Below are 27,007 nucleotides of genomic sequence, written 5' to 3'. Positions count from 1 at the left end.
TGCGTAAGGGAAGACATCAATAGTCCAAATCTTGTTTCACCCATAAATTCACTGGATGGATTAAGGCAAACCATTAACTCACAAATCCAGTGATATGATAACAGCTGAATCCAAGGAGGTCCATATATGAGTGGGAAGTGGTTCCATTCACCAGAAAGGGTTACCCATTTTCTTTTCCAACTGCAATGCTTGGTGTCTAATTGAAATCCACTCCTGACATTCAAGAGCAGATTTGTGAGTGGTTATCTTGAGAAGAGGAGAGCTGAAAACACTGAGTATGCAAGTGGAACACTGTGATCTATGGAATTCATCCAACAATACTGACATAGCCAAATTGTTAAAAGATGCAATAGGGAGATAATACCACGAATCTACATTTCAGGGTTTTTAAAGAAATCACTGAAATGACACAATGCTACTTGCTGTGATGTATTACTTTGAAACAGATTACTGATTGGCATTCTATGGACATACTCAGCAACCAGTCCCATGCTTAAAAACAAACATTAAAAAATTTGCAAAATTTTAAGTAACATTAAATGAGATAGCTCAGTATTAATAGATAAGGTTATGAAGTTGTTTTTACAAGCAAGGGGATGGAAGTCATTTGTTCAGGATTTTTAATCTCTGCACTATTAACATCTGCTTATTTTTATAAATTGTTAACTGAACCAACATTCCAATTTCAGAAACTTGCTCCTATAACTTGTTTAAGCAACGTGCATGACTTTAGCAGTGCTGTGGTTCCATCAGCACTTTTCTGATAGAACTGGAAGCAGAAGAGCCTAAAAATACATAGATCCATATGGAACTCATAAGGAGAAATTTTAAGAAGATTCAGATGTCCCTGGAAACCATTAAAGCAAATCCAAGCAATATGGATGATTTAAAAATAAAATCTTTTCTGCTCCAGACCTTCAGTTCAAATATAACCATTGTTCAAGAAAAAATAGCTGCCTGTGCTCTCTATTGAAAGAACATCTCAATGTTAAAAGGTTTAAGGTGACCTACATTGTAGCTCAGGTCTGTGTTGGAGAGCAGAACAAAACTCTAGACTCCCACAAAGCAAGTTCCAGAATTTGTTTTCATGTGATCTTCATCTGTGACTGGATGCAAGGAGGCCCAGAGGGAATCTTTGCCAGAGGTGGTTCTTGAGGCCTTGCAGCAGCTGTTACATCACGGTATTAATGTAAAAAGTTCAAAATTTCCCATGCCTATTTACTGGAACTAGGTCCACTAAGTTCACCAGAACCTCCTTTTTACTAAACAATGTGCACAGGATTGCAGTCTAAAAGTCACTGAAACATCATGTTTTGCAACCAACCAGTCCTTGGGCCTGCTTCTGCTCTAATATGAATAATCAATACCAGGCACACTTACTGGGAAATAAATCCCATTGAACGCAGTGCCATTCACTTCTGAGCAAATGCGTTTACAGTTATTCAATAAACTGGCAAAAAACCACTGGGTCTGGGTAGTGAGATATATTCAATCCAAAACATGTAAGTACTTTCTGAAAATATATCTATTAGAATAAAAAGCAAGCAACCCTTGGAAGACCAGGCTTTTGCATGGTGTTGTGTTCAATTATTTTTCTAATGCAATTTGTTCCAAAAAGCTAGTTTTTAAAAACACACTGTAGTTCCATCATAAAGCAGTCACGAAGCCTGCACTCGCACTATTTTTGTGATGTTTTCTCACAGGACACCAGAATAAACTCCAGAAGCACTCTCACATAACATTAGAACCATGTGAACTTCAAAGGCAACAGAAAGCCAAGCCTCCATAGCAGACAAAAATATGCATGTGTATAATTGCAGAACACCCCACACTCCACAAGAATTGCACATACTGTGAAATCTTGTCCTAATTAATTTATGTGCATTTCTAGAATAGCTCACTCTCAGTGAAATTCTTCCACAACTAGCATAACTAAGACCAACCAACAAAATGCTTCCAGGATTACCCTTCCACACACCAACCACAAGCCCCTAGGAAATGACTCGAAACTCCCAGCCTCCCCACTGCAGTGGAAAATACCTGGTTTTATTAGTCTCCTTGCTGTGCCTAGCATTTGCTCTTTGCAGCAGGACTAAGAAAGAAGGTTTGCACTATGTGCAGAGTAAGTGATGGGAGAAAAACATGTTTACATTTTGGGACAGAATCCATGCATGCCACTGAAGGAAAAAGGACTTGTCACAAGCAACTACTGCCTATCTCAAAACAGATGCAATAGCAGATGCAACATCTGCATGTGAAGAATCTCAGAAAGTCATACCACATCTGGAATGACCCCCCCTCCCAAAGTTGAGAAGATACCCAGGAACAAGGTGCGAGAAGACTCTCTGGATGAGCTTGTTTGGCTCAGGACTTCTCCATTTTCTTTCCTGCCCGTTGCAAAAGCTACGTTGACCTTTTCATCTTCTCACTGTCCTTTTTACATCCTCACAGTCCTCATCATAACCCACCACCTCCGCCCTTCCATCCAGCTGCAGCTGATCCACCCTCCCCTTCTTGCCTGCATCTCTTCACAAACCTCCTGACATCCATTGTCATTCAGTTGCCATTTCAGACGACGGTCAACCTTCCATCCTTTTGAGGACAGGCCCACTGTTTTCCCAACAGTGCAATGCAAGGGAGGAGGGGGAGAGAAATACCCCAAAGTGGCCTCCTGGCGAGAAAAGCCCTCCTCGTTTCCCCCAAGCAGCATCTCGGCCACGGCTAGGTTTTGAATAAGCTCTCGGAGGGCCGGCGGCTCACCTGCGTGCGGCATGGTGATGGTCTCGTTGGCGTTGCTGGAGCCCACGTTGTAGATGACCACGGCCGAGGCGTTCTGGGCGGCGGCGTGGCGGATCTTATCCTTGAAGGTGCAGTTGCCTTTGGGGATGAGCGCGATCCAGCTCTTGCCCGGGCGCGGCGCGGCGAACCTGGCGTTGGGGTCGCAGGCTTGCCGGTCGGCGGCCGAGGCGGTCATCACCACCTGCCCCCGGGCATCCTGCTTGGGCGAGTGTTCCCCGTAGCGGCCGCACTCGCTCTTCTCGCTGCGCACCTCGCCGGCGCCGCCGCCGCCGCCGGGCTCGGGGTAGGTGATGTTCACGAAGGCCGTGTACCACTCCTCCTTCTCGGCCACGGTGAAATCCAAGCAGAGCAGATGCACGAAACAAAAGGAAAGCAGCCATGTTGAGAGAGCCAGGCTGCGGCACGCTTGGATCACAGACGGGGCCATCTTCGCCTGCCCGCCCGCGCGCGGCTCTGCATGGGACGGAGCCAGGGAGCGCGCGCGTGGATGCGCGAGGGGACCGGCCGGCCGGCCCAGCACCCAGCAGCCCCGGGCGGGTCCTCACCTCGCCTCGCCTCACCTCTGCAAGCCAGCCGGCATGCCGGCTCCCCGCCTGGGGCTCCGCGGGAGAAAAAGCTCTCGCTCGGCCTCCTCGCTCGCTCGCCGCCTCCGGGCTCCTTACGCGCCGAGCGCCGCTTTCAGCGCGGCAGGACTCCTGCCATAAGCTGGCGCAGGCGGCCTCCTCGCAGCTCAAGTAGGAAGCGTCCCCAAGAAGCGGCGGCGGCGGCGGCTGCTCCCCCGGTCTCGCCTGCTCGTGACCTTCCCATCCCTCCCCTGGCCCAGCCCGCCTGGATTTACACAGCCGGCGGAGATGCGGGGGGGAGCGAAGGCGGCGGGGACGGGGCGGGGGTCGTGCGCGGGAGGAGCTTCGGCGTGATGTCAAGGGCGCCCGGGAGGCTGAGAAGCGACCCCTGCCGGGAGACGGAGAGAAGGCAGGGAAGGCGCCACTAGTGGGAAAACCACCAGTGGATGTTGGGGACTTGAAGTCCCTTCACACGTTCATTACAACTCTCGGGCCCTACTTACAACTGGGTGGGGCCTTATCTGTGTAGATGTACCACAGCTGCCTCCCCTTTTTTTTGCAGGCAAGTCATATCTGACTTATGGTGGCTCCTGGTGGGGTTTTCGAGTCAAGAGCTGTGCAAAGGTGGTTTGCCATGGCCTGACTCTGCCTAACACTCCTGGTATTGCTTGGTCTCCCATCCAAATACTTGCCAGAGTCAAGTGTGTGACTGGCCCAAGGTCATCCAGCGAGTTTTCATGGCAGAGTGGGGTTTCCTAGAGCTTAGTTCAGCCACTTAACTACTACATTCAATAGTTGTCCTATCATGTTTAAATCCACTAACTCCATGTTGCTACATTTGTACTTCAGGGCACACACCCATCATATGCTAACCCAGTTGCTAGTGTGCTCTTCTTAGAAGAACAGTAGGAAGCATGTTCAAATATGATGTGGTACACAGGGCAATGAGAGCTTTATCAATGGTTCACCTTCCTAAATCAGCCAGGACTCAGTGACTGCCTCATCTTTACAATCTCCAACTGCTGACACATTTTTTCTCACACTGTTCCTCCAATCAGCTCTGAGCAACACATGTAATTGCCCTGCTCCATTTTATCATCACAACAATATTGTGCAGTAGGTTAGGCTGAAATAATGTATGTCCTAGTTTAGTACCCTACGCACTACCCCTCTTTGCTAAGTTTGGTGCCTGTAACCAGTTCATTCACCCCACAATCTTTAGGCAACATTTCATTTTTTTTGCTTAGGGCTCTTACAAATACATTCGCCTTGCTGCAAAGGTAATCTTTTATCGCCAACATCTGTATCTGGTTTATTGTTGCATGTGAACTAAGCTACTTTCAACTGTTTTTATGGGTAAAGGGGGCAGCCTACAAACTATACCATATTTATGGGGAAAGCACATGTAGGCTTTGAACTAAAAGGATGAGAGTAGTAGTATTCAAACTGATTCAGAAGTGTTATATCCAGAGGTGTAGCAAGGAGGGAAAGTGCCCGTTGCACCACGTCCTCCGCCCCATCCTGCCCTGTCCTGCCCCCACCCCGGAACGCCCCACCATGCCCCTGGAACACCCTCACCACACCCACACAGGGGCACGCGCCCGGTACGTCGCGCACCCCCGTCCCCTTGGATCTACGCCTCTGGTTATATCACCAGTTTAGGAGTGAACTCCATGAGAATTAAATCAGGAAACAAGGAGCATAAGATGATGTGGGAAGAACAAAAACAGATTGTGTCAAAAAATAGCAGGCGGGAATCTCTCCCAAGTAAAGATGCTCGGTTTGGAACAATTATTTTAGATGAAACAACCCCCAAAGATATTTCATGTTGCCTTCGATCACCTTCAGCATAATAGTTTTCAATGGAGAAACTTCACACATACAGCCGTGAGTCATCAAGTGATGAATCATCCAGTGATATTTGTGTGAATCAGCCTTTGGGGGGAAAGCTCTTGTACCTAAGAAAGTAACTTGTCATATATATTGTGCACACAGCCTCCGCTGTTAGTCAGAGACTGGAGGAGGTTACAAAACCACAACTGCCCTCCAAACGCAAAGCTTGAATGATTATAGACGTTTTCCTGCAGTAATAAAGTTACAAGCATATCTGCATCTTTCGGCATTAAAAAAGCCTCACCTAACCATATTCAGCACAGGGACACACACACACACACACAAGAAGCAGCAAGAGCTGTATCCATTTCCTCAGTCCCCTTAGCGGAGATGGAGCATCCTGACGTCAGTTGTTTAGTCATTAAATGCGACCTAAATTGCCCACCCCCTTCTCATCTTATTCCTCAAAGCAGCTGAAGAAAGCTCTCAAGTTTATGAGCTTTTTGTGGCCACTGGAAGAAACCAAGTACTAGACTTCAGAGACCTAAAATTTCTAGACATTTTAAAGACATGGGGGAAATATTCCTCCCTTACACACACAACTTTCAGGTGTGTGCGTGCATGCGTGCATGCGTGCGTGTGTGTCCTATCTTTAGATATGGTAGATAGAAAAGGCTGTTTCCGTAATAGAGAATCTACACATTAAAATCTATGCTGACTCCCCCATAAGTTTTGTCTTGTTTCTGTCTCAAGGTAGGGGCCTTGCCAGGGTTGAACCTTGGAATCTCTGTTCCTTCTGGTAAACTGAATAGCCCCATGCTGATCATGAACAGAGCAACACCAAGACAGACACAGATGAAGGAGATTCCCAGGCACCCAGAAAAATGGGATTTTGCACAAATTAACAACAAAAATGGGATTTTGTACAAATGAACAGCAAAACTCTTCCCCAATAAAGGCCAGAAGGCATAGAAAGCAGTGAACAATTGAGTTAGTCAAAGGAATAGAAAGTCTGCTCATAAGTGCTTCTAGAATCTTAAATTTTCCAAATAATTCCTCCCTTCTGCTGCCCTATGTCAATTCTCAGTACGAAGGCCTAGTTCTAGACCACATGAATCAATAAAAATGGTAGTGCCTCCAAGCATGTACAGAATAGTTCCTGTCACCACTGAGTAATCACAGCCAGCATGACAGAATTGGCAGTGAAAAATCCAAACAGTCAAGCTGCCAAAATATTATTATACACAGCTGCAGAGAAATCCTGAGAGAATCTTTGGCTTGATTCCAAAACTACTGATCTTTCCAGCCCCAACTACATCTTCAACAAGGGCTGCAAATTATTTTAAATGAGAGATCCACACTAGTTATTGGCTGTCCAATTCCTTTCTGTTGTATTAGAATTCTGGTTTAAAGTTCTCTGGTTTAACTCTTTACAGCATGTAGAAAATTCTGCAAATGATGCTATCACCCCTCATTCTGTGACTCGATTTGAAACACTTTCATCGTAGTAAGTATGATCTGGATTGCAGGTTCATTTATATAAGATCATTTCCTATGTTTGTCTAAATCTGGATGATTTCTTTCAGTCTTAATTATGAGCTGAGCCTTACACTTGTGAACGCAAGGATCTATTTTAGGTTAAAATGGAGATACTTACCTTGTGAGTAGAACTTTGGCCACCCACAGGGTTAATGTTAAACACTATCTTAGCAGAAGCAACCTGCATTCAAATTGTATGAACACAATGCAGAGTACTTGACTGCTTAAACAGGTATGCACCTGCAGGCTCTATTCAGACTTTCAGATTGAGACACAGAGCTCAGAAACATCGGTAATAGGTAGTATCATGCTCTCACCTCCACAGCATTGGAATGCATGCATAATTAACAATACAAGCAGGAGCTAGCAAGATGGAACTGCTTTTTGGCAAGTAGGAAAATTGAAGGAAAATTGAAAGGTCTAATTCTACATGAAAGTAAGTTCTATTGAAATAAATGGAATTTACCTCTGAGTAAACAGACAGAATCTGACTGTTCTCTTCTGGCTCATTTTACCTCCCTTTCCCCTTCAAACCTGGTTTCTTGTATGGAAGAGAACCTCCCAACACCAACAGTGGTTTTTGAGTGAGGGCCTGTTAGTAAAGGCGGCTAAGCTACCCTGTCTGCTGATGTATCCGTGACTGAGAGAGGGCCTGAGAATTGAAATGGTCATGGCTCTCTAAAAAATTTTTAAGAGATGAGAAAGGTAATATGTGATGGCCTGCATACTGGTTACCTTGAACTTGAGAGAGAAGTATAGAGGATGGTAGGGGTAGATACTTATATCTGATTTAGGCCTGACTAGGGTGATCCAAAACAAAGGTTTATCAGTGGCTACTAGCCATGGTGACTAAAGGGAATCTCCATATACAGAGGCAGGAAGCCTTTGAAGACCAGTGCTAGGAAGCAACATTAGAGACAATCTTGACCTATGTGCCTTGATCATTTGGCCCTCAAGGACAACTGATTGGCCACTGTGTGAAACAAAATGCTGGGCTAATTGGGCTAGATGGACTGGTCTGATCCAACAGGCTATACCCAGAGACATAGCAAGGGGGAAAAGCGCCTGGTGCACCGGTGCGTCCTCCACCCCGCCCCACCGGAACACCCCTGCCATGCCCCACCACACCCACGGAATGCCCTCACCACACCCCCACAGGGTACGTGCCCCCCAACCTGGAACACCCCTGCCATGCCCTCGCCACACACCCTGCTCCCTTGGAGCTACGCCTCTGGCTACACCTAGTTGTAAACTTAGATATGCTTTAATGTGGATTCCAGATTTTAGATTGGTGGGTTTGAAAGAGATTGGAGTTACTTATGCAAAGACTAAAAATAGAACAGCTCAAAAATAAAGAATAGAAGAACAATAGAGAGAAATGCAATTTTTTCCCCGTTTATCAACTGTGATCAGTAAAAAGGGTGAAGAGTAAGGAGGCTGAGAAGACTGCTGAATCATGGATCTTTAGCACACCTGTCTCCTATGCTTCTCATGAGAGCTGAGGTATGCATAGTGGAAGAATGGGGAGCAACAAACCTGGACATTTATGATGCCATAATCTGTTCTAAATCCAAATGACTATTTTAATATTCCATCCTCTTATATACACCTATAACAACATATACATTACTTGACATGGACATTGTTGGAGTATCCCTCCTTGGGTTTAAATGATGTCTAATTTATTTATCCTGCTGCATGTAACCTTTTGTTCAGCCTCCTTTGCTCTCGTAGTGCCATTTACTTAGTGCAACATGGTATACTTCAGCAGTACTGTAGTTGTTCTCATCTATATTTTTTGTGGAATGACCTTTCTAAAAATCTGTAGCTGAAGTGCCAAAGCAGGTTTGCACAGACCTTTTCACCAGAGAGAAAAAAAATCAAACATTTATCTAACAGTGAATGTTGCTGAGTATAATTTTTGAAATCTAATTTAATGTGTTAGCTTTTCTAAGATAGGTCATTACTCTGTTTCCTAAAGTTAGAAGGATCATGATACATAGTTTTTCAAAATGGAAAACTTAAAAAGTTATAGATGAACTTTTGTTGCATAAAGACACTAAGACACAGTGCATTCCTTTAAAAAAAAAAACATTTTTTCTGAGAGTAAGCCCCATAGACCTGAGAATGTGTCAAAAGACTGACCAGCTTGAAAGAATCTTCTAGTTTTAGCTAGCTGTAAGCAGATGTAGAGTGCATTTTTTAAACTTGTGGCTTATTTTCAAAGATGGGTTAATTAGATCATTCATTGCAGCTGAGAACTACCAGTTAGGAGGGGTAATTTGCTCGTTCCAGTTGGGAGTGGGTAACTCATGCAAGTTCTGGAAGATTTCGTGAAGGCAACTCCAGGATTGATTGAAAGGGGTCACCAGACTATGGCTAGCATTTCCATAAGAGTATTCAACGAACAATTAGTTACCCTTTACCTTTTCTTTCCCCCTCCCCCTACTTTGCTGGTGAAGAAGACTTTGCTTATGCTTTGAAACAAAACCCCCAATAAATATGACAAAAGTATCAAAAGGTCACAAACAGTCGTGTAAAAGCCTTCACTGTGTTATGTACTGTCTATAGATACATGCGTAACACGGGTATCCAAAATGCTCAGAGCATGCAAAGCTTTTGAGTTATGCAAATATTTGTCATTATGTAAATGAGGATGAGATCTTCAGTAAGTATTTAGGGAGTTTGCTTTGTATTTTCTGGATATCTTGTCAATGCTAAACTGAATTCTAAACTGAATTTGATTTTTAAACATCTTTCTAATTTTCTTTAATAAAGCTTTATTTTGGATTCTAATTTATACAATTTTTCTTTTTTGAATGTTTAAGCTTCTGAAACTAGTCTTGAATGCTATAATGCACTAGATAGAAAAAAAGGAAATTTTCAAATAAAATTTGAAAGGTTAGTCTAGATGAGACCTTGATAACTTTCAACCTCAACAAGCTGATGTTGGAAGAATCTTTGCTTTATGAATGTGAATCTGTGTGAAACAAAGGCCTTTCTGTTCTCTGCCTCGAGAATAGTTAGTTTTGATCCTGTGAAAATCTTGTTTTAGTAAACTGAATGCTGAGACCTGAGTCTCAATGTGTGCAGATTTGAGCCATTTATTATCAATACCCATGGCACTCATGCAGTCGGATTTCAGATAGCATTTTAAGTTCTAGTTGTCTAACTACCTAAGGAAAGTAGTACATCTTTCCTTAGTATTATAGATTGATTCTGTAGTAATGCACTGCTGACCCAGCAGCGCCGTGGTAGAACGTTGGGACGCCAACGGACCTACGGCCTTCTGGTCGCACCGCACCCCCACTCCTCATCCCCCTATGAGTCACGGGTCATGAACTGTCTGGCTCAGTCACCGGGCGCAGGGACAATGGTCTTGCCCCCAGGTGAGGATTAGGCTCAGACGCTTACGCTCCTCTCCGCACGTAGCCAGGTGAGATCATGCATCACATGATGATCTCTCCAAGGTCTCCCGGTCTCCCCGCTCATCTCCCTACCCACCTCCTTTACACGCCCACAATGAAACCCTAATAAAAGGTGCCAGAGACTGTTAATAGGAGAGTTGTCAGGATCACGATTAATCCCGCTTTCCTGTTGCTGACGCTCTCCGGGCCATGATCGAAACTCTCCTCCGCTGTCTCGCCTATTCCTTAGCGTAAAGAAACTCCTGCGGGGTTGACTACTAAGCTGGTGCGCCGAAAACCCGAGAATCCTCCGAACCTCCACCCTGCTCACCGTCGCTTGGGGAAGGGCAGCGATACCGAAGTCCGCTGGATCGAAGGCACATCCAGGGACCACCCGTTTCGGTATCGCCTGTCCTCTGGATCGGCGCATCCAGAGATTTCACGCCAGTCCTAGGACACTCTCTCGTCCGACGGAATTACCACCGGTGAGTATGGGGATGCTTTACAAAAGCAGACTTATGACAAACACGTTAGCCGAGCTGAAAGCGTTGCCGCGAATAATGCTTGGCAGGGTCCCCTCGTGATAGAGAAGCGCGGAGCTAACCGCAAATTGGTTGAGAGATTGAAGCTCAGTGTCCATGAGTACCCAGAGGGGACATTGAATCTTAAGGACTGGGAAAACATCAGGGCGCACTCTTCGCACAGAGCCTCGCGACGCCGGTTAATGTCGCTGCTACTGGCGATGGAGTACAATGTTTTGTTAAGCCATCAGCCTCGCAGACCTATGGCTCCCTCGCTTGTAGAGCCAGCCCTCCTTTCGATTCTTTTCACCTTCAATTTCAACCCGGAATTTTCTCTATCCACTAAATTGGTAAGGCCTGTCCTCCTTCTGCCCCTTGCTCCTTCACCCATTTCAAACTCTCCCGCGGCTCAGCCGCCCTCTGCTCCGCCTTCATTTTCGAAGCCACTGCACCTCCGTCAGCGCCATACGTAATGGCGGCGGGTTTCAAAAACTTTCTGCGCCAGAATCAACGTATTAGCCACGATCTGCAGAAGAAAGAACCCTGACGGAAGACGATGCCGAGATTCTTGCATTGTGCCCCGTCCACTTTGCTACAGATACTCGAGGGGGGGAGGGTAAAGCGTCATTCCGGGCGAGGTTGTCGAGTACAGCCCTTTAAACTACTCTAACATCCTCACTGAGCTCCGCTTAAGCGATTACGCGCAGGCGTGAGGGGAATCACTTTTAGCTATGTGAGAGGGCATGCTAGGGCGGTCGCGAGGAATCACTTATATGGTTCCGGACGACTGGAAGACTTCACCTTCCGCGATGCTCCTGAGCCCTGCACAATTTGTGATCTGGGAGAGCGAGTTCGCCATGCAATGCTTTTAGCAGGGCAGCCGCCTCGGCCCGGCGCTCTCACACCGGCCGCTACAACTTCTACGGCTTCGATGCCTTCCAGTAACCCCAACAATCAGATTGTCCTTGCGGTGAAGCCCACCCTTACGCGATTACGCGCTTCTGACCAGATAAGCTCTACCGAAAGGCGTTTTTGAAGAAGTCCCCAATGCACCGGACCCAGCCAACCCAAAGTTTTTCTAGCACCCGGCAGGAAGCCTCCAAAGAGCCCTATGCTGAGTTTCGTGAACAGGCTCCAGGAGGCCCTCAAGAGGCAGAGTATGACAAGCGAGGAGGTCCCAGAGGCGAACTCAGCAAAAGCGCCCTTGCCAAGGAGAGCATACTCCGCTGAAGTGCCGCAAAGCGATCCTGCAGGCACTAAGGGAAAGGAACTCCCGAAGGCTGGCGACATGCTCAAAGCTTGCCAGGATATCGGGTGCACTTTCGCCCATCAAAGCCAGCCTTCTAGCCGCCCAGCCCTCATCCCGCTGCCATGAGACAGCCCCGGCGAAGTGTCTCAATTCGCGGCAAGCGTTTCAGGACATTTCCTCGGAGGAATTGTAGGCTGCCCGCTGGGGGGGCCTACAACCCTGACGGGAGGAGGGTCTCTCCCCAGAGAGGCTGGAGCCCCAGGAAAGTCCAAGACCGGGCGCTTCTCCAATGCCCGCAGGGGAGGCCCGGCCCGGGCATCTCCCCAGCCCGGAACTTCAAGATCCGCGACCTCAAACCCTTTCCCCCCCGAGGCTCCCCCATGAGATCTTCGCTGCCCCCAGCTCAGTATAGTGATCCCATCCCCACGAGGAGACCATTGGGCTGGTCTTGCCAGCTTGCTCCCTCCCTACGTCATATACCTCCTGCTCTGCTAACCCCTTCTACTTCCAAAGTCACCATGCACTCCACCAGTTGCCCCAGAATGGCACGCATTTCAAAAAATCTCTGGGCAAGAGTCTGGCAGTGTCACTGAATTGCAACAGAAAGAAATGCTTGACCGGAAGAGGGACTGCCGTTTTGAACCCTTCCTCAGAATGCTTACCATAGCCAATCTACAGGACAAATTTCGAGGCATGGAAAGGGGAAGATGTTCTTTCGCACAATGGCCTTAAGCCAAAAGTCCCCCCGTGAAGAAGAGCCCCTTGGCTCCTCTCCAGCTGTAAGGTTCAAACCAGATCTCATAGCCTCTGAGCCTGTGCAAAGCCCTAAGCTCAAAAGCTCCCAGTGGCAGCAAAATCTGATCAGTACCTCAGAGAGAGCAAGATTCTCAAATCCAGAGTCGCATAATCCTCTCCTACAAGTATACTTTTATATGTGCTCTGTATGCCTCATATGCTTCATGTTCTCTTGTATGTCTTGCCCCCCTTTCAAGAGACCCTAAAGTTTTCCCCTCATAAGAGTGGGATTTTTCCATTAGCTTTCTAAGCTATGCTCTTGTGCTTCAATTAAAGTTTTTTCTCCCCTTCTGATTATGTGTGCCAATGCCTTGAGAAGGCTTAAGCACCATTACAGCATCTCGCTTTTATGCAACGGGACACAGCTTCGAGTGCGTTGTTCCCCAGGATACCGATGGGACCTGCTTCAAGCCGCCTCCATCTTAGTTTAAAACCTTCAAAACTTTTCTTCAAACCTCTTCCTTGAGAACCTTTTCCTTCGTCCATCTGAGGCCTACACTCCTCTCGCCACATTGGCATTACGCCAAGTTTACATATGTAGCCAAAATCATTTTCATGCTCCCCACGATTTCTCTGCTGAAGGCGCTCCCTGGCTACAAAGGTCACAGTGCCAAGGGGGGTCTCTCAGCCACACCTATCTTACACAGCCTCCGCTGTGAAGGTAGGAAGCGAGCTCAAACCGGCCAAAGTCCCCTTACGGGAGGGGAAGGCAGAGCTGACTTCCAAACCCTTCCCCCCCTGCCTTCCTTTCTGCACACCCTCCCTCTTTCTAATGGGGCTGGCGCACCCCCACCTCTAGATCTAGGATCTGATAAAGGGTTTTGCAAACCCCTCTCAATTTGCTCCTGTGATCAAACCTCCAAGCCCAGGAACTGTTTTTTCTTTGCATCTTCTCCTTTATATCTTTCCTATATAGATGCTATATTGCGATATGACTATAATTGTGAGATTGTCTACAAGTTGCTTTGCAAAAAAAACCCACACCTTAGGCGGTGATTGGGATTGTTTTACAAACAAACATCCGACCTGGATATGCCCTCTCCCTTCTCCTACAAGCCGGGCAATTCTCCTGCCTTGTAATCTCTTTAACGCCCTTTGATATGTTGCAAGTGTGATCGGCCGTTTATTCGGAGATGGAGCCTTTAACTGCCTTCTAACTAAAGCTTGGCCCAAAACAAAGGCTCGAAAGAAAGGGGAGTAGTCCCCTATCACGACTCCAATCAAGGTCTCATCCAGCAGACCATATCCAAAGTACTCTTCTCTATTCTCTATCTATCAAAAAATTGCCGCCGCCCCCACTCAGGGCTCCGGGCTTTCCATCGTCATCTATAAGGATTAACTCAGCCAGCACGCCAAAACCCCTGGGGAAAGAGCGTTGCTTGTCTTTTCTTCTTCCATACAGGAGTCCAGCTTCGCCATGCCAGGCCGAGCCCCATCCCGGAGATGGGAAGCCGGGGGCCTCCCTGGAGGATCCGACCCGGGCCGCCTCTGTCGAGAGGGCCGGTGCCCCCCCAGCCTGTGGCCGAGATGGGAAGGGATCTCTGGAGCCAGCACAACCCGGTATTCTTCCACCAAGGATCCACAGCCCCCGCTGGGCCACCCCCCTGGGGGGAACGGCAGCTCTGGGCCAGCTGGCCCAGGCTGTCAGAGGGGTTGATGCGGCGTGTTGCTGTTCCTCATCTACAATGGCTATTCTCTCTCCCTCTCTGTCAGCGCCCCCTGGCTGAAGCTTGGAGTTGCAGACAGGGACATTCCTGATAGATTAACCCTTGGAACTCTCCTCCGCTGTTCTCAGCCGCTTGAATATTGTTGGAACACGCCTTCTCTCACAACCTTGCTTCGTGGAGAATCACTTCGGAACCTGCAATGCTAAAGACTATCGAGTAGCTCTCCCTACGGCTCTTGAGAAATCCACATGGACTCCTAGCATGCCATCGGCTCTGTAGCTTTGGTAGATCCAAACAGCTTAAAGAGCCAGTGCATTGGACAATTATGCAAACCACGGGTTGCCGCTTCCTTCCGTACATCATCCAGCCCTATGTATGCGCTTTTAGCCATGTTTTATTGCTTACTGTGAAACCAACTATATTGCTGAAGATTATTGCATGCCTTAATTTTTAGAAGTTATGTTATTTGTTGTTGCTGCATTTCCGCCTGTGTCTGCCGGAACTCTCTGCTACCGCCTCACCATCGTTCTGCCTCAGGCTTCACCCCGGAAGCCCAAGCACAGCCACCGCTCCGCCCTTCCCTCGACCCCCTTGCCGGGCGACGCGGCGGCTCTAGCCAAGGCGAGAGTGTGTTTCCCTCGCAACTTCCCTTGTGGGAGTCCGGACTTGTTTCCTGTAACACCAAGACTATTGGCCGGCTGGCCTGTGCCCTTGCGAAGTCCATCATCTCCTCCTCCATTGCTCTGGATGCTCTGGACATCGAGAAGCAGGAACTTCGTCAAGCGTCTTTAGATAATCGTGCGCCATTGATTAATTGTTGTTATTACATCACAAAGGTTGTGAGAATGTACATAATATGTGTTGTTTTAATCTTTCTGATAATTCCCAATAGATTCATATGAAAGTACGTGAGCGGCAAGAAGTTGTATCTAATCTGCAGTATGATGTTTTGGCCCATTGGTGGTCCGCCCTCTGGACCTGGCTGCGGGAGGATGGTTAAGTGCTATTGTGCAGCTCTGCATTGGTTTAGTGTGTGCCTGGATTATCCGGATCTTGCTTCGTGCAGGGTGTGGCTAATATTGCCTGGAACGTGTGGAAGAAGCGCGTCGAATTTCGCTTACCGCGCAACCAAGTTCTAAGGTTACACAAGCAGCTCGGTCAGCTTGACCAGGCGGGCGGAGGAGACAAGCGTCCCTTTAAATCACCCTTAGCATTTCGGTCCCCTTCTAAAATGTAAGGAGGAGGTGTAGTAATGCAGTGCTGACCCAGCAGCGCCGTGGTAGAAGCGTTGGGGCGCAACGGACCTACAGCCTTCTGGTCGCACCGCACCCCCACTCCTCATCCCCCTATGAGTCACGGGTCATGAACTGTCTGGCTCAGTCACCGGGGGCAGGGACAATGGTCTTGCCCCCAGGTGAGGATTAGGCTCAGACGCTTACGCTCCTCTCCGCACGTAGCCAGGTGAGATCATGCATCACATGATGATCTCCAGGTCTCCCGGTCTCCCGCTCATCTCCCTACCCACCTCCTTTACACGCCCACAATGAAACCCTAATAAAAGGTGCCAGAGACCAGCACAGGGAGAGTTGTCAGGATCACGAAATCCCGCGCTTCCTGTTGCTGACGCTCTCCGCCAGATGAAACCTCCTCCGCGTCTCGCCTATTCCTTAGCGACGACCCTGCGGGGTTGACTACAGATTCCTACCTAAATTTCATATCCCTGAAAGAGAAGTGAATTTGTCATGTTATAAACCATTCCTCTGTAAGGGCCCAAGATCATAGTTAAAAACTGCTCATTCTCTACTCACGAGAGAAGCCATCTAACCAAACTAATCAATCTCTCTTAACACAATGGAGGATTAACAGAGGTAATTTCCTGTTGTTCCATCTGATTGGCTTTAACAACATTATGCCCATTTTTATTTCAAAATTTTGAACTTGAAAGTACAGTTGCTCTGTGCACTACAGCATACGTTATTATGGATTAAAGCAACCATGAACATCCCCCTTAGAGAACAGAATCTTGTTAAAAAAGTGATCTTTATCAATGTGAACATCAGAATATTGACATTTGCTATGGATTAGGAATTAGTTAACACGAAATAGAGTATAGGAATGAGTAGGCCATTTTCACAATGGAGAAAAATAACCAGTAGAGTCTTTCAGAGGTTTTGTATTAGGATGGATTTAATTTGTTCAAAAGTAATCTGAATGCTGGGTAAGTAATTAAATGGACATGTTTGCAGGTGACACCAAATTATTCAGGACAGTGAAAACCTACATTAATTGTGACAAAAGATCTCATCCTCATTTACGTAATAATAAATATTTGCATAACTCAAAAGCTTTGCATGCTCAGAGCATTTTGGATACCCATGTTATGCATGTATCTATAGATAGTACATAACACAGTGAAGGCTTTCACATGACTTTTGTGATCTTTGATCCATTTTTCTTTAGACCCCTCTGTTCCAGCATCTGCTTTGTTGTTGTTTGTTTACTTTAGGGAAGAGCCAAGGATTTTTCTTTCCTTCTGCACCTGGTTGTCCATCCCTTAGGATCGAAGATGGCATGACAGCTTATGATCAAATCAATTTTACAATATGTTGTGTGGGACAATGAGAAGCAGCTATGATGATAAAAACAGCCCCGATTACCTTTGTTTACAGAGATGTGTGAAAACCTCTAACAAATTTCAAGGGGATTTGGGTGCTGTGTGGTTTCCGGGCTGTATGGCCATGTTCTAGCAACATTCTCTCCTTAGGAGATTAGGAGAGAATGCTGCTAGAACACGGCCATACAGCCCGGAAACCACACAGCACTCAAGTGATTCCGTCCGTGAAAGCCTTCGACAATACATTCAAGGGGATTGAAGTTGCCATCAGAATTTTCTGTAAATGATTATCTCTCATGAAAGAAGACTGAAAAGCTTGATTTAAAAAACGAAAATTCCCCCACATCCTTACCATATGGAAGTAAAAATAATTTATTCTGTTTAGTTACAGCAAGCCGCAGGATATGAAAATACCTAAAAGGAGAGATCTAGCCTCATCCCTCATCAGACAGGTGAAATCTTGTGTGTACTATCAAGTCACAGCTTACTTATGCTGACCCGATGAGGTTTTCAGTGGTGCTTTGCCATTGCCTGCCTTTAAATGGGCTGACAAGAGTTCTGAGAAAACTTTGAATGCCCAAGATTACCCAGAGGGTCCATGTGGAAGACTGGGTGATCAAATCCAGTTCAGATTAGAGGCTGCTGCTCTTAACTACTACACTATTTATGATGGCATACTTGAACACTGTAGAAGAAAATAAATATATTATTTTGAAAGACAATAAGACTCCAGGATATAGTGATAAATTATTTAGAAACACTCAAAGAAAACTGTGAGGAGTTCTAAGCGATATTCAGTCAGGGAAACATTTCTATATACTGATGACATTCTTTGTGTCAAGAACGCCCGTCTTCCTCACAACAACCTGGTGAAGTAGCTTAGTCAGATAGAGATACTGACTGACTCATGGTTACCCAGTCAACTTTATGGCTTAGTGGAAAATTGAATCCAGGTCTTTTTGGTCCCAAAGTTGGTGGGTTCTGCATTGGGGAGAATCCAACCAGCTTTCTCACTCCTCTCCTGACTACATTCCCCCTCCACCAATAAATACATAAATCTCACAGGGCATTTATTCATTCAGTTCCCATGATCCCCACCATAACCTTTCTGGTTGGCCAAATGGGCCCTTCCCTTTTTCATCAGTTGGGAAAGCTTTTTGGATGCACTCCTTTGGTTCTCAGATTTCACCTTATTTGTGATTAAACCTATCCAATAATGTATATGATTAGAAATCCATGGAAGTAATCCAAAACTTGCAACAAAAGCAAAACCTAGTAGAAACTCTCCCAAAGGCAAGTGCATGGAGTCTTAACATTGCCTTAAGCAAGTCATATTCTGTTTTCTTTGCTCTTGTCTTTTGAAAGGGAAGCTAAAGAGTCTGTGGGCTTTCTTTATAAGTCACTTGATCCTAGCTTGGCTTGGGTTTTTTTTGCTGCAGGACTCTCCTTTGATTTGGCACCTGTACTCCCCTCCCCTCACCTCCGCCCCCCTCACCTCACCGTCCTTTCTTGCAGCTAATTGTAAGTCTGCCAGAGTGATTTAAATAGGATAAAAGTGATTGGAAGAAATAAGCACCCTTTCTCCAATGACATTTCCTCATCTTTAAAGTAGCGTCACAGGACTCCTAATTATAGTTTAAGAAAATATCAGATGATACCACCCATGGATCTAGTTGAGCTCTTTTTTCCCTTTTGCTTCCGTTTTGTGCAAACACCTGGCCCTTATCCACGCCCTGTGTAACTGCCCAACTCCCCTTCAGTTATTTACTCCTCCACCGCTTCCTCTGTTCCCAAAAAGAATTTTTAAAAATCTCTCTTTGTCATATTGAACTGGCAATAAAACTCTGAGGCAGAGCTACAAACTAGCATGGTCAATTGGATCAGCTTTTTCAATTTCACATCAAACTACCAATGTAGCATTAGAGCAGACAGCAATTAAAAACAGTACTAGTAGCAGTCTCTGCAGTTACGATCATACATTATCACGGATCAAATTGGGCTGAAAAATGTGGTTATTTGTGTGTGCAGACAGTGTGTGCACATAGTGTGTGCTATGTGTTTCTGTTCCTTGTGTTCTTCTTGGAGCCCTTACTCCAAGAACTGTTTTGGGTTTAATTTGGGGTCGGTAGTTCTTAATAGTAGAAATGAAGGCTGAGAAATGTTTGAATTGCCACTAGATGACCTCTGCAAAAGAAAAATAGATGGAGGAGGGTTATTCTGCATCATGGATGACATCTCACCACCATCAGGAATAATATGCTTTCAGCAGTAGTGTGTGAGAAAAACAGAGTTTATCAGCGGCCACCAATTATTGAAATAGCTGGTTGAATCAGGTTCTGTACTGCCACCTGCTGACTGTTCTCTAAAAGCGACTTGTTTGAATTCCTAGGCTAGGGGAATCAATGTTTCCTCTGACATTCTGGGTAGATAAAATCAGATCCTGATCTGCCTATTTGCATTTGTGGGGAGGGAATCAGTGGCAGTGTTGCTTAGGGAGTCCCATTCCTGAATTGATTGATCCGAAAACTTTGGCCACTCCATCTAGCCATTCTCATAGTCACTAAAGGGCGATTTCTTATTTTAATCAGAAATAGACATGATACGAGCTCCTCTTCTTTAAATGAAAGTTGTCATGTCACAAATTGCCTTTGTTTCAGAACCATTCTGAGCTGGGGGGGGGGGGGGACAGTCCTCCTTTTGGGCAATGCATCTACAGATCCCAGTCTAGCCACAACACTGAAACAAATCTTTATCCTACAAAACTTCCTAGCCTACGGCTATCACAAAATGGAGCTCTGGGGAGACAGACAGCCAAGTAAGAGGTGGGTGGCTGGATGGTCTCTGGCAGCTAAAAGATACCAGCAAGAAAGAGAGCCAAAGAAAGGGTAAATATGAGTGACTGAAACTCTTCCCTCAAGCTTGTTCTGCCCTCTCTGCAGCACTGAGGCCCTTTCCACACGGGCCAGGTTAAGGGCGGGATAAAACCCAGGTTGGGGGGAGAACTTTGCATGGATCCTGCTCCTAATTGGTTACATGGTAATGTGACTACTATCCTGTTCATTATACTAATGGCTATAATCCTGCAGTAAACAAACATTTTCAAGTGAAAACATTTATTTGTTTTACTTTATTTTTTACTTTATCATTTATTTTACTTTATTTTATATTTGCTGTGATTCCAGGGAAGTTACAAAATATAGAAAGATATCCAATCGGACAGCATAAAACTTCCAATATGTAAAGCTAGGACTAGTATTACAGACTGGAAAACAATGCAAATAAACCAAAAAGGGGAAAAAAGACTAGGCACAACATACTATCTTGCAAATGTAAAAAACAAAAACAAAAAGTACCATAAAAGCAAAGAGGTAAATATAGCAATTATTTCAACAGATAATTGATTAAAATAATGTTCAAGCAGCAACAGATTAAGGCAGCAATGGCGAACCTTTTCGAGACTGAGTGCCCAAATTGCAACCCAAAACCCACTTATTTATCGTAAAGTGCCAACACAATTTAACCTGAATACTGAGGTTTTTGTTTAGAAAAAACGGTTGGCTCTGAGGCGTGCATTACTCAGGAGTAAGCTTGGTGGTAGTCGATGGCTTTGCTTTGAAGCAACCATGCAACTCTTCCAATGGGTGAATCACGACCCTAGGAGGGTTTACTCAGAAGCAAGCCCCATTGCCAGCAACTGAGCTTACTCCCAGGTAAAGGATTGCGCTTTAGTTTAACAGCGCTTAACAGGGTTACCTACACTACTTCCCCAAAACTAGGTCTTAGGTTTAATGCTAATAATCGAGCGCAGCGGCCCAGGCCAGCCTTGATGTGTGGAGGGGGCACTCTGTTTGTGCGTGCTCACAGAGAGGGCTCTGAGTGCCACCTCTGGCACCCGTGCCATAGGTTTGACATCACTGGATTAAGGAAACACTGACAGTGCACAGCTGGTAAAAATGTGTGAAAGAAAGAATGAAGTCTGTTTTGTAATGAAATTAATATATTTCATATTCCTCCGTAGCAATGTCTGCTGCAATTAAAAGTGACAGAGAAACTTAGCACAATTGGTTCTGAAATCATATTTTCCTTATGATGAAAATGAAAGAGACATGTGCAAGAACCAACAGGAGGAACAGGGTTTTTACACCTCCTTATACTCACAGATTTCCTCTGCTAAAACATTTCAGAATGTTTCAATCATTTATTTTCCCAAGCTACAGTTTAAAACTGAAAGTAAACTTGGTTGGTTTTAAACACAGCCTTGGACAGGTGGGGAAAAGGATTTATAGGAGAGAATCCATTATTAGGCCGTCACCAGACGTGATTTTTACTTGCCTATAAGGTTAGCCTGGTGTTATACGTGTTGTACATGTTCATTCAAAATTAAACCGTACAAAGTTTACTGGAACTTTTGCCCAAGTAAATATTAATAGGAGCAATGATACAATGTTCTCTCCACACCTGATGTCTTGCATTGCTAGGCCCAGCTGTTTCACGTTCTTTGTGTTAAATGATAATCAGTGTTTATGATACTCAGCATAAAAGCATTATATGAACATTTCATGTGAGCTGGATGCAGAATTCTCAATTGAAATTATATGGCTTTTCATTTCCATTAGTCAAATTACTATAAGCTGCTTAGTTGCTCTTACAGTTTCGGTCAATATATACTACATGTTGAAGAATAAACTCATTCAAAATTAGGAGAAAAATATGCTAAATTCCAGACAGCCACTGGGAGGCATTCTTGTTCCATAACTAAACTCTTTGTGCATTAATTCCCTGTCGTCAAGTCAAAATCTCTCAGTCAAATTTACAACCCGCTACAGGAATCTGGCTTCAGCTTCTACTAGTCAAAACCTATATATCTATGTTTATATAAAACATATTTTAGAAAGGCATCCAGTCGATTAATTACAGGTCCATGCCAGTAATTTAAGAAATATATTGTCAGATACAAAAGGCTTGCAGCTCGTGTTATATTTCAGATAAACCAGTGGCATATGGCCCAAGGGACATGTCCCCAGGTGCACGCCTTTTGGTCACGTGGGGGGTGCCGAATGGCCCCCCACGTGGCCAAATGGTTTGCACCTTTGGCTGAAGACAAGGAGCTGAGCCAGGCACGCGGCCTGCAGCCAGCTTCCAGTCCCTAGGTGGAGCTGGCTGCAGGCCATGGCACCAGGTGCCCTGCTCAGCTCCTCACCTCCAGCTGGCAGTGCAAAGCTGAGCCAGCCGCCAGAGCTCCCAATCTTGCCTTCTCTGGCTGCGGAGGGAAACACTGGGAGCCCCTGCCTCCCTGACAGGAGCGCTGGTGGGGGCATGCCTGGTGGGGGGGGGGGCTCTGATGGGCGGATGTGGGGGTGGAAAGGACTGGGAGGGAGCTCCCGGCTGGGGAGGAAAGGACTGGGAGGGAGCTCCCGGCTGGGGAGAAAAGGACTGGGAGGGAGCTCCTGCAGCCCCAGTGGCTGGCTCAGCTTCTTGCCTCCTGCGGGCCACTGGAGCGCCCAGTCCTTCCTTCCCCAGCTTTCCTTCCCCGGGGGGGGCTCTGATGTAGGAGGGGGGCAGGGTGCCCAGAGCAAGTGGTGTCTCCGGGCGCTGTTTCCCTCCCATACGCCTCTGGGTGGCCATTCCTACTTTAAGATTTTTTCGTTTTCCCCCGAGATGCTAATTTGGTCAGATTCTGTCTATGTAAGCTTGGGTTCTGTTTTTCGCTTACTTTAAAGCAGGGCTTCCAATGCGTTGACTATGGGCGCCATGGTGCCCAACACCTTTTTGGGGTGCCCTCCAAGTGTTTTTAGGAAGTGGTTGTGACCAGGTATGCTTTTGCCAAGCAAGGCTTCTTAATGACTGCTGGAGATTTGATTGGCTGTACAGATTTTAAAAATGTTGCTTGGACAGCAGCTGTCACCATGGGACAATAATCTTCCATGTGTGATTGAGGTAAAGTTATGGCAAACATTTTGAGGTGTCTCCTGAGACAACCATTTTGTGGCGGCCATTTTGTGGCTGCACTCACCATGCTGTGTCAGAATTCCAAAAGTGCCCACAGACTCAAAAGGGTTCTGGAATATTATGATGCTGTGATTGAATATTCAGAGCTTCTTTATATGGGTTGGATCCAATCAGCTTTTCCACAGTGTTGGGGCTCATGTCACCGGCATAAACAAAAACCTTGTGGGCCAGTGCTTGCAGTAAGGAGGCGATTTATTCATTTTGTTAATTATAGTCTTCCTTCATCATCAAGAGTAAGACTCAAGTTTCTGAGTTCCTGTTGCAAATTTTCTTTTGGGCATTTGGTTTTTGGGTCCTAAAAAAAGTATATATTGCCAGAATTTGCTAAGATACTAGTTTTATGGAATAAGAAATCCAGCTCCAACTAATACTCTTGGAAGCAGAATGTATAGAACTAGTACCTCAGAAGCATGCAAAGGAATACTTAAATAAATTCAGTGGTGTATGGAAGTGCTTTGATGGCAACTACATCACCCCAAAGCACAGGGTGCTGTGTAGGGATGCTAGCCTCCAGCTTCTAGCCTCCAGAGATCAGCTCCCTGGGAGAAAATTGATTCTTTGGAGGGTGGACTCTATGGGCTTGTATCGCACTCAGGTTCTTGACCCCTGTTAGATTTTCTTTTTTCATGTGTGTGTGGTATATGGTGATTCAGCATAGTGCTCAAAGGCTATTGTGCACAGGAACAAAATTACTATTCAAACTATTATACATGATTTACAGGAACTCCATTTTTCAATAGGATAGAGTAAATATAGTTTCCTAATCTAGTCTAACTAGGATGGATGAAGATGCAGGACCTGAGTCCTGACCTCATAATGGCAAGATGGAAAAGAGTGTTGAAAGAAGTGTAAAAGGTGGAAGGAAGTTTCCCTGAGAATAGCAATCTACAGATCAGAGGATAGTGTCAGAGCAGCAGAGAAAGGATGCCCAGGATGCTGCCATTGTTCTATCTCTGTGATTCTCTAGCCAAGTCCCTCTCTGAAGTCTGAGGTTAAGAGATAGTACAAAGTCATTCTCTTCTAACAGCCCCAGGCTGTGTTTTCAAATCTCCAGGAGTTTTTTAACCTGGATCTGGAACCCTACCCCCAACCCCTGCCAGTGGTGAGTGAAAACCTGGCAGCCCTACTGTTGTGACTTACAACCTCTTGCTGCTTGCTGAGTTGACATATACTTGTACTTCTTCCCCCATTCATTCATTCGTTCGTTCGTTCGTTCGTTCGTTCTCTTTTTTCTTCTGGATCCTTAAGAACATAAGAACATAAGAACAAGCCAGCTGGATCAGACCAGAGTCCATCTAGTCCAGCTCTCTGCTACTTGCAGTGGCCCACCAGGTGCCTTTGGGAGCTCACATGCAGGATGTGAAAGCAATGGCCTTCTGCGGCTGTTGCTCCCGAGCACCTGGTCTGTTAAGGCATTTGCAATCTCAGATCAAAGAGGATCAAGATTGGTAGCCATAAATCGACTTCTCCTCCATAAATCTGTCCCAGCCCCTTTTAAAGCTATGCCCCTTTTAAAGCTAAAATCCTTCCTGGATGAAGGCAGAATTAGAGATCAAATCAATAGCTAACAATGAAGACATAATTTAATTTTAGAAATTTCTTCTCTTCTGGTTGATTTAGAACCATCCACAAAATAATTTAATTTTCTGAATATCACTTTTCTTTGTATTTTTTTAAATAGAAAATTTCAAAGGAGGGCTATCAAACATCTTTGATATATATGATGGCCTACTGCTAAATAAGCAATGAGTCTATTCATTAACATTTTACTAGCTTTTTTGCAAGAATATCATGGGGGACCTTGTCAAAGGCCTTATTGAAATAAGAGGATTGGCAGGCAGATGCTTGCTTTCCCAAGCCAATAGCCCTCGTGGCACTTTGTAAAACAAGCTATTGGCAAATTGCCTTTCTCAGCTGCTTAACTTCTGAAGACTGAGAATCTCTGCTCTGTTTGCTTTTGAGTTGTATAGTTAGAGCAGGTGAGATAAAAGACTCATACAAAGTGAGCTCATATCAAATAGTGGCATAGCTTTTAAGGTCACTTGCTGAAAAGCAGATTACATTTGATATATGGGGCCTTAAAGGTCAGCTGGTAAAGAACACAGGTTTTATAGTATAACACTGAATACTGAAAGGAAAAAAATTGCTGTGGGTTTTGTTTAGGCATATTTTTGCTTATGAAGTATACTTAAACAAGACAAATTACTACTGTGATTAACAGGGTTCTTTAAAACAATGTCTGTAATTATTAGCTATTAGATTAGATGAATCCTCCATGTTCAGATGCAGGGTACCTCTGAACATCAGCTGATGAGGGGGCAAAAAACCAAAACATGTGGATTTTTGGTCTGATCCAGCAGGGTTTTTTTATGTTCTTCACTGAGGCTTATCAAGGCTTATTATACTTCAAATGTTTGAGAGAGCTAATAGAGAGGTGTTCTAATGGGACCTCATTATCATCCAATTGCTTCAGGGTCAGTCTGTGCTACCAGGCCTTAATTACTGGGCATGTAAACATAAAATTACCCTGAGAAATACCTTAGCGTTATGCATATGTAATAAGGAGTAAACAGAATTTTGTGTATCCACATTATCATTCAGGAGCAGAATCCATGCCTAGAGAAGTTCAGATTACCTTGCAAAAATGGAAAAAAGCTGTTTCTGCTCCTATGGACACACAGCAAACTTCAAAAACAGATGAGTAGCAGCTGGAGAATGTGCAGAAGAGAATACAAGCAGCGGGTTCCTGTGATTCATGATTTGATCTTCATTGTCATGAGCAAGGATGTATTTCTGATCAGTTCCTGCCCCCCTCCCCACTTGCCATTTCACTCTGTCACACGCTATTTCATGCTGCTCTGTCATCTGTCACGAAGAATTCAAAATTGTGCAAAAACTGTAACTTTGGAAGAAAAGCAGCTCACACGCTGATAGTATCAAATCCTGATATTATAGATGAAGCACAGAATAGAATTTTCTTGGGGTTTGATACAAGTGACACTGACTACTAACATAGCAGTTTAGTCATCTGATGGTGCCATAAGAGACTTGAAGGTCATATGACCATATTTGGGATGTATTCACATGGGAAAAAATGGAATACTCTTTCCTTGTTTTTTCTGCATACGAACATAAGAATGGATCTGTGAAATTAGATCAAAGCTCCATCTAGTCCAGTATTAGAATCATAGAGTTGGAAGAGACCCCAAGGGCCATCAAGTCCAACTCCATGCAGTGCAGGAACACACAATCAAAGCACTCCTGACAGATGGCCATCCAGCCTCCACTGTCAAACAGCCCTTACTGTCAGGAAATTTTTCCTGATGTTTAGATGGAATCTCTTTTCCTTCACCTTGAACCCATTACTCCTGGTCCTAGTCTCCAGAGCAGCAGAAAACAAGCTTGCTCTCTCACCAACATGACATCCCTTCAAATATCTAAACATAGCTATTATGTCACCTCTTAACATTCTCTTCACCAAACATACCCAGCTCCCTAAGTCTCTCCTTGTACAGGGCATGGATTCCAGACCTTTTACCATTTTGGTTGCCCTCCTCTGGACCCTTTTCAGCTTGTCAATATCCTTCTTGAACTGCGGTGCCCAGAACTGTACATAATATTCCAGGTGAGGTCTAACCAATGCAGAATAGAGAGGTACAATTACATCCTTCGATCTTGACACTATACTCCTATTGATACAGCCCAGAATTGCATTGGCTTTTTTGGCTGTTGCATCACACTGCTGTCTCGTTCAGTTTGTGGTCTACTAAGACTGCCAGATCCCTTTCATATGTAGTGTTGTCAAGCCAAGTGTCACCCATCCTATATCTGTGAATTTCATTTTTTCTGCCTAAATGTAGTATCTTACATCTATCTCTGTTTAAATTTAATTCCTATAGTGGTAAACCTGAAGCAAGACATACAGAGAGCTGTACTATCTCATTGTTTGTTCTATAATAACTGGTATGTTCCATTTTCATTATTGCGCCTAATAATGATTGACAAATCTAT

At 45.1% G+C, this 27,007-nt stretch overlaps 1 protein-coding gene across 1 annotated transcript in view; it reads right to left on the bottom strand.

The window, feature by feature from the left end:
* RNF150 (ring finger protein 150) overlaps positions 1-3,682 on the bottom strand; it is a 40,686-nt gene extending 37,004 nt beyond the window's left edge. Inside the window, exon 1 of the mRNA XM_048509080.1 lies at positions 2,761-3,682. Within this exon, the coding sequence (XP_048365037.1) occupies positions 2,761-3,226 (466 nt within the window). The 5' untranslated portion in view covers positions 3,227-3,682. The remainder of the gene's footprint in view (positions 1-2,760) is intronic.
* Positions 3,683-27,007: the final 23,325 nt, after the last annotated feature.

The sequence above is a fragment of the Sphaerodactylus townsendi genome, linkage group LG10 (assembly GCF_021028975.2).
Source record: "Sphaerodactylus townsendi isolate TG3544 linkage group LG10, MPM_Stown_v2.3, whole genome shotgun sequence".
NCBI classification, from domain to species: domain Eukaryota; kingdom Metazoa; phylum Chordata; class Lepidosauria; order Squamata; family Sphaerodactylidae; genus Sphaerodactylus; species Sphaerodactylus townsendi.
This window is presented reverse-complemented; position numbering and strand designations above follow the sequence as displayed.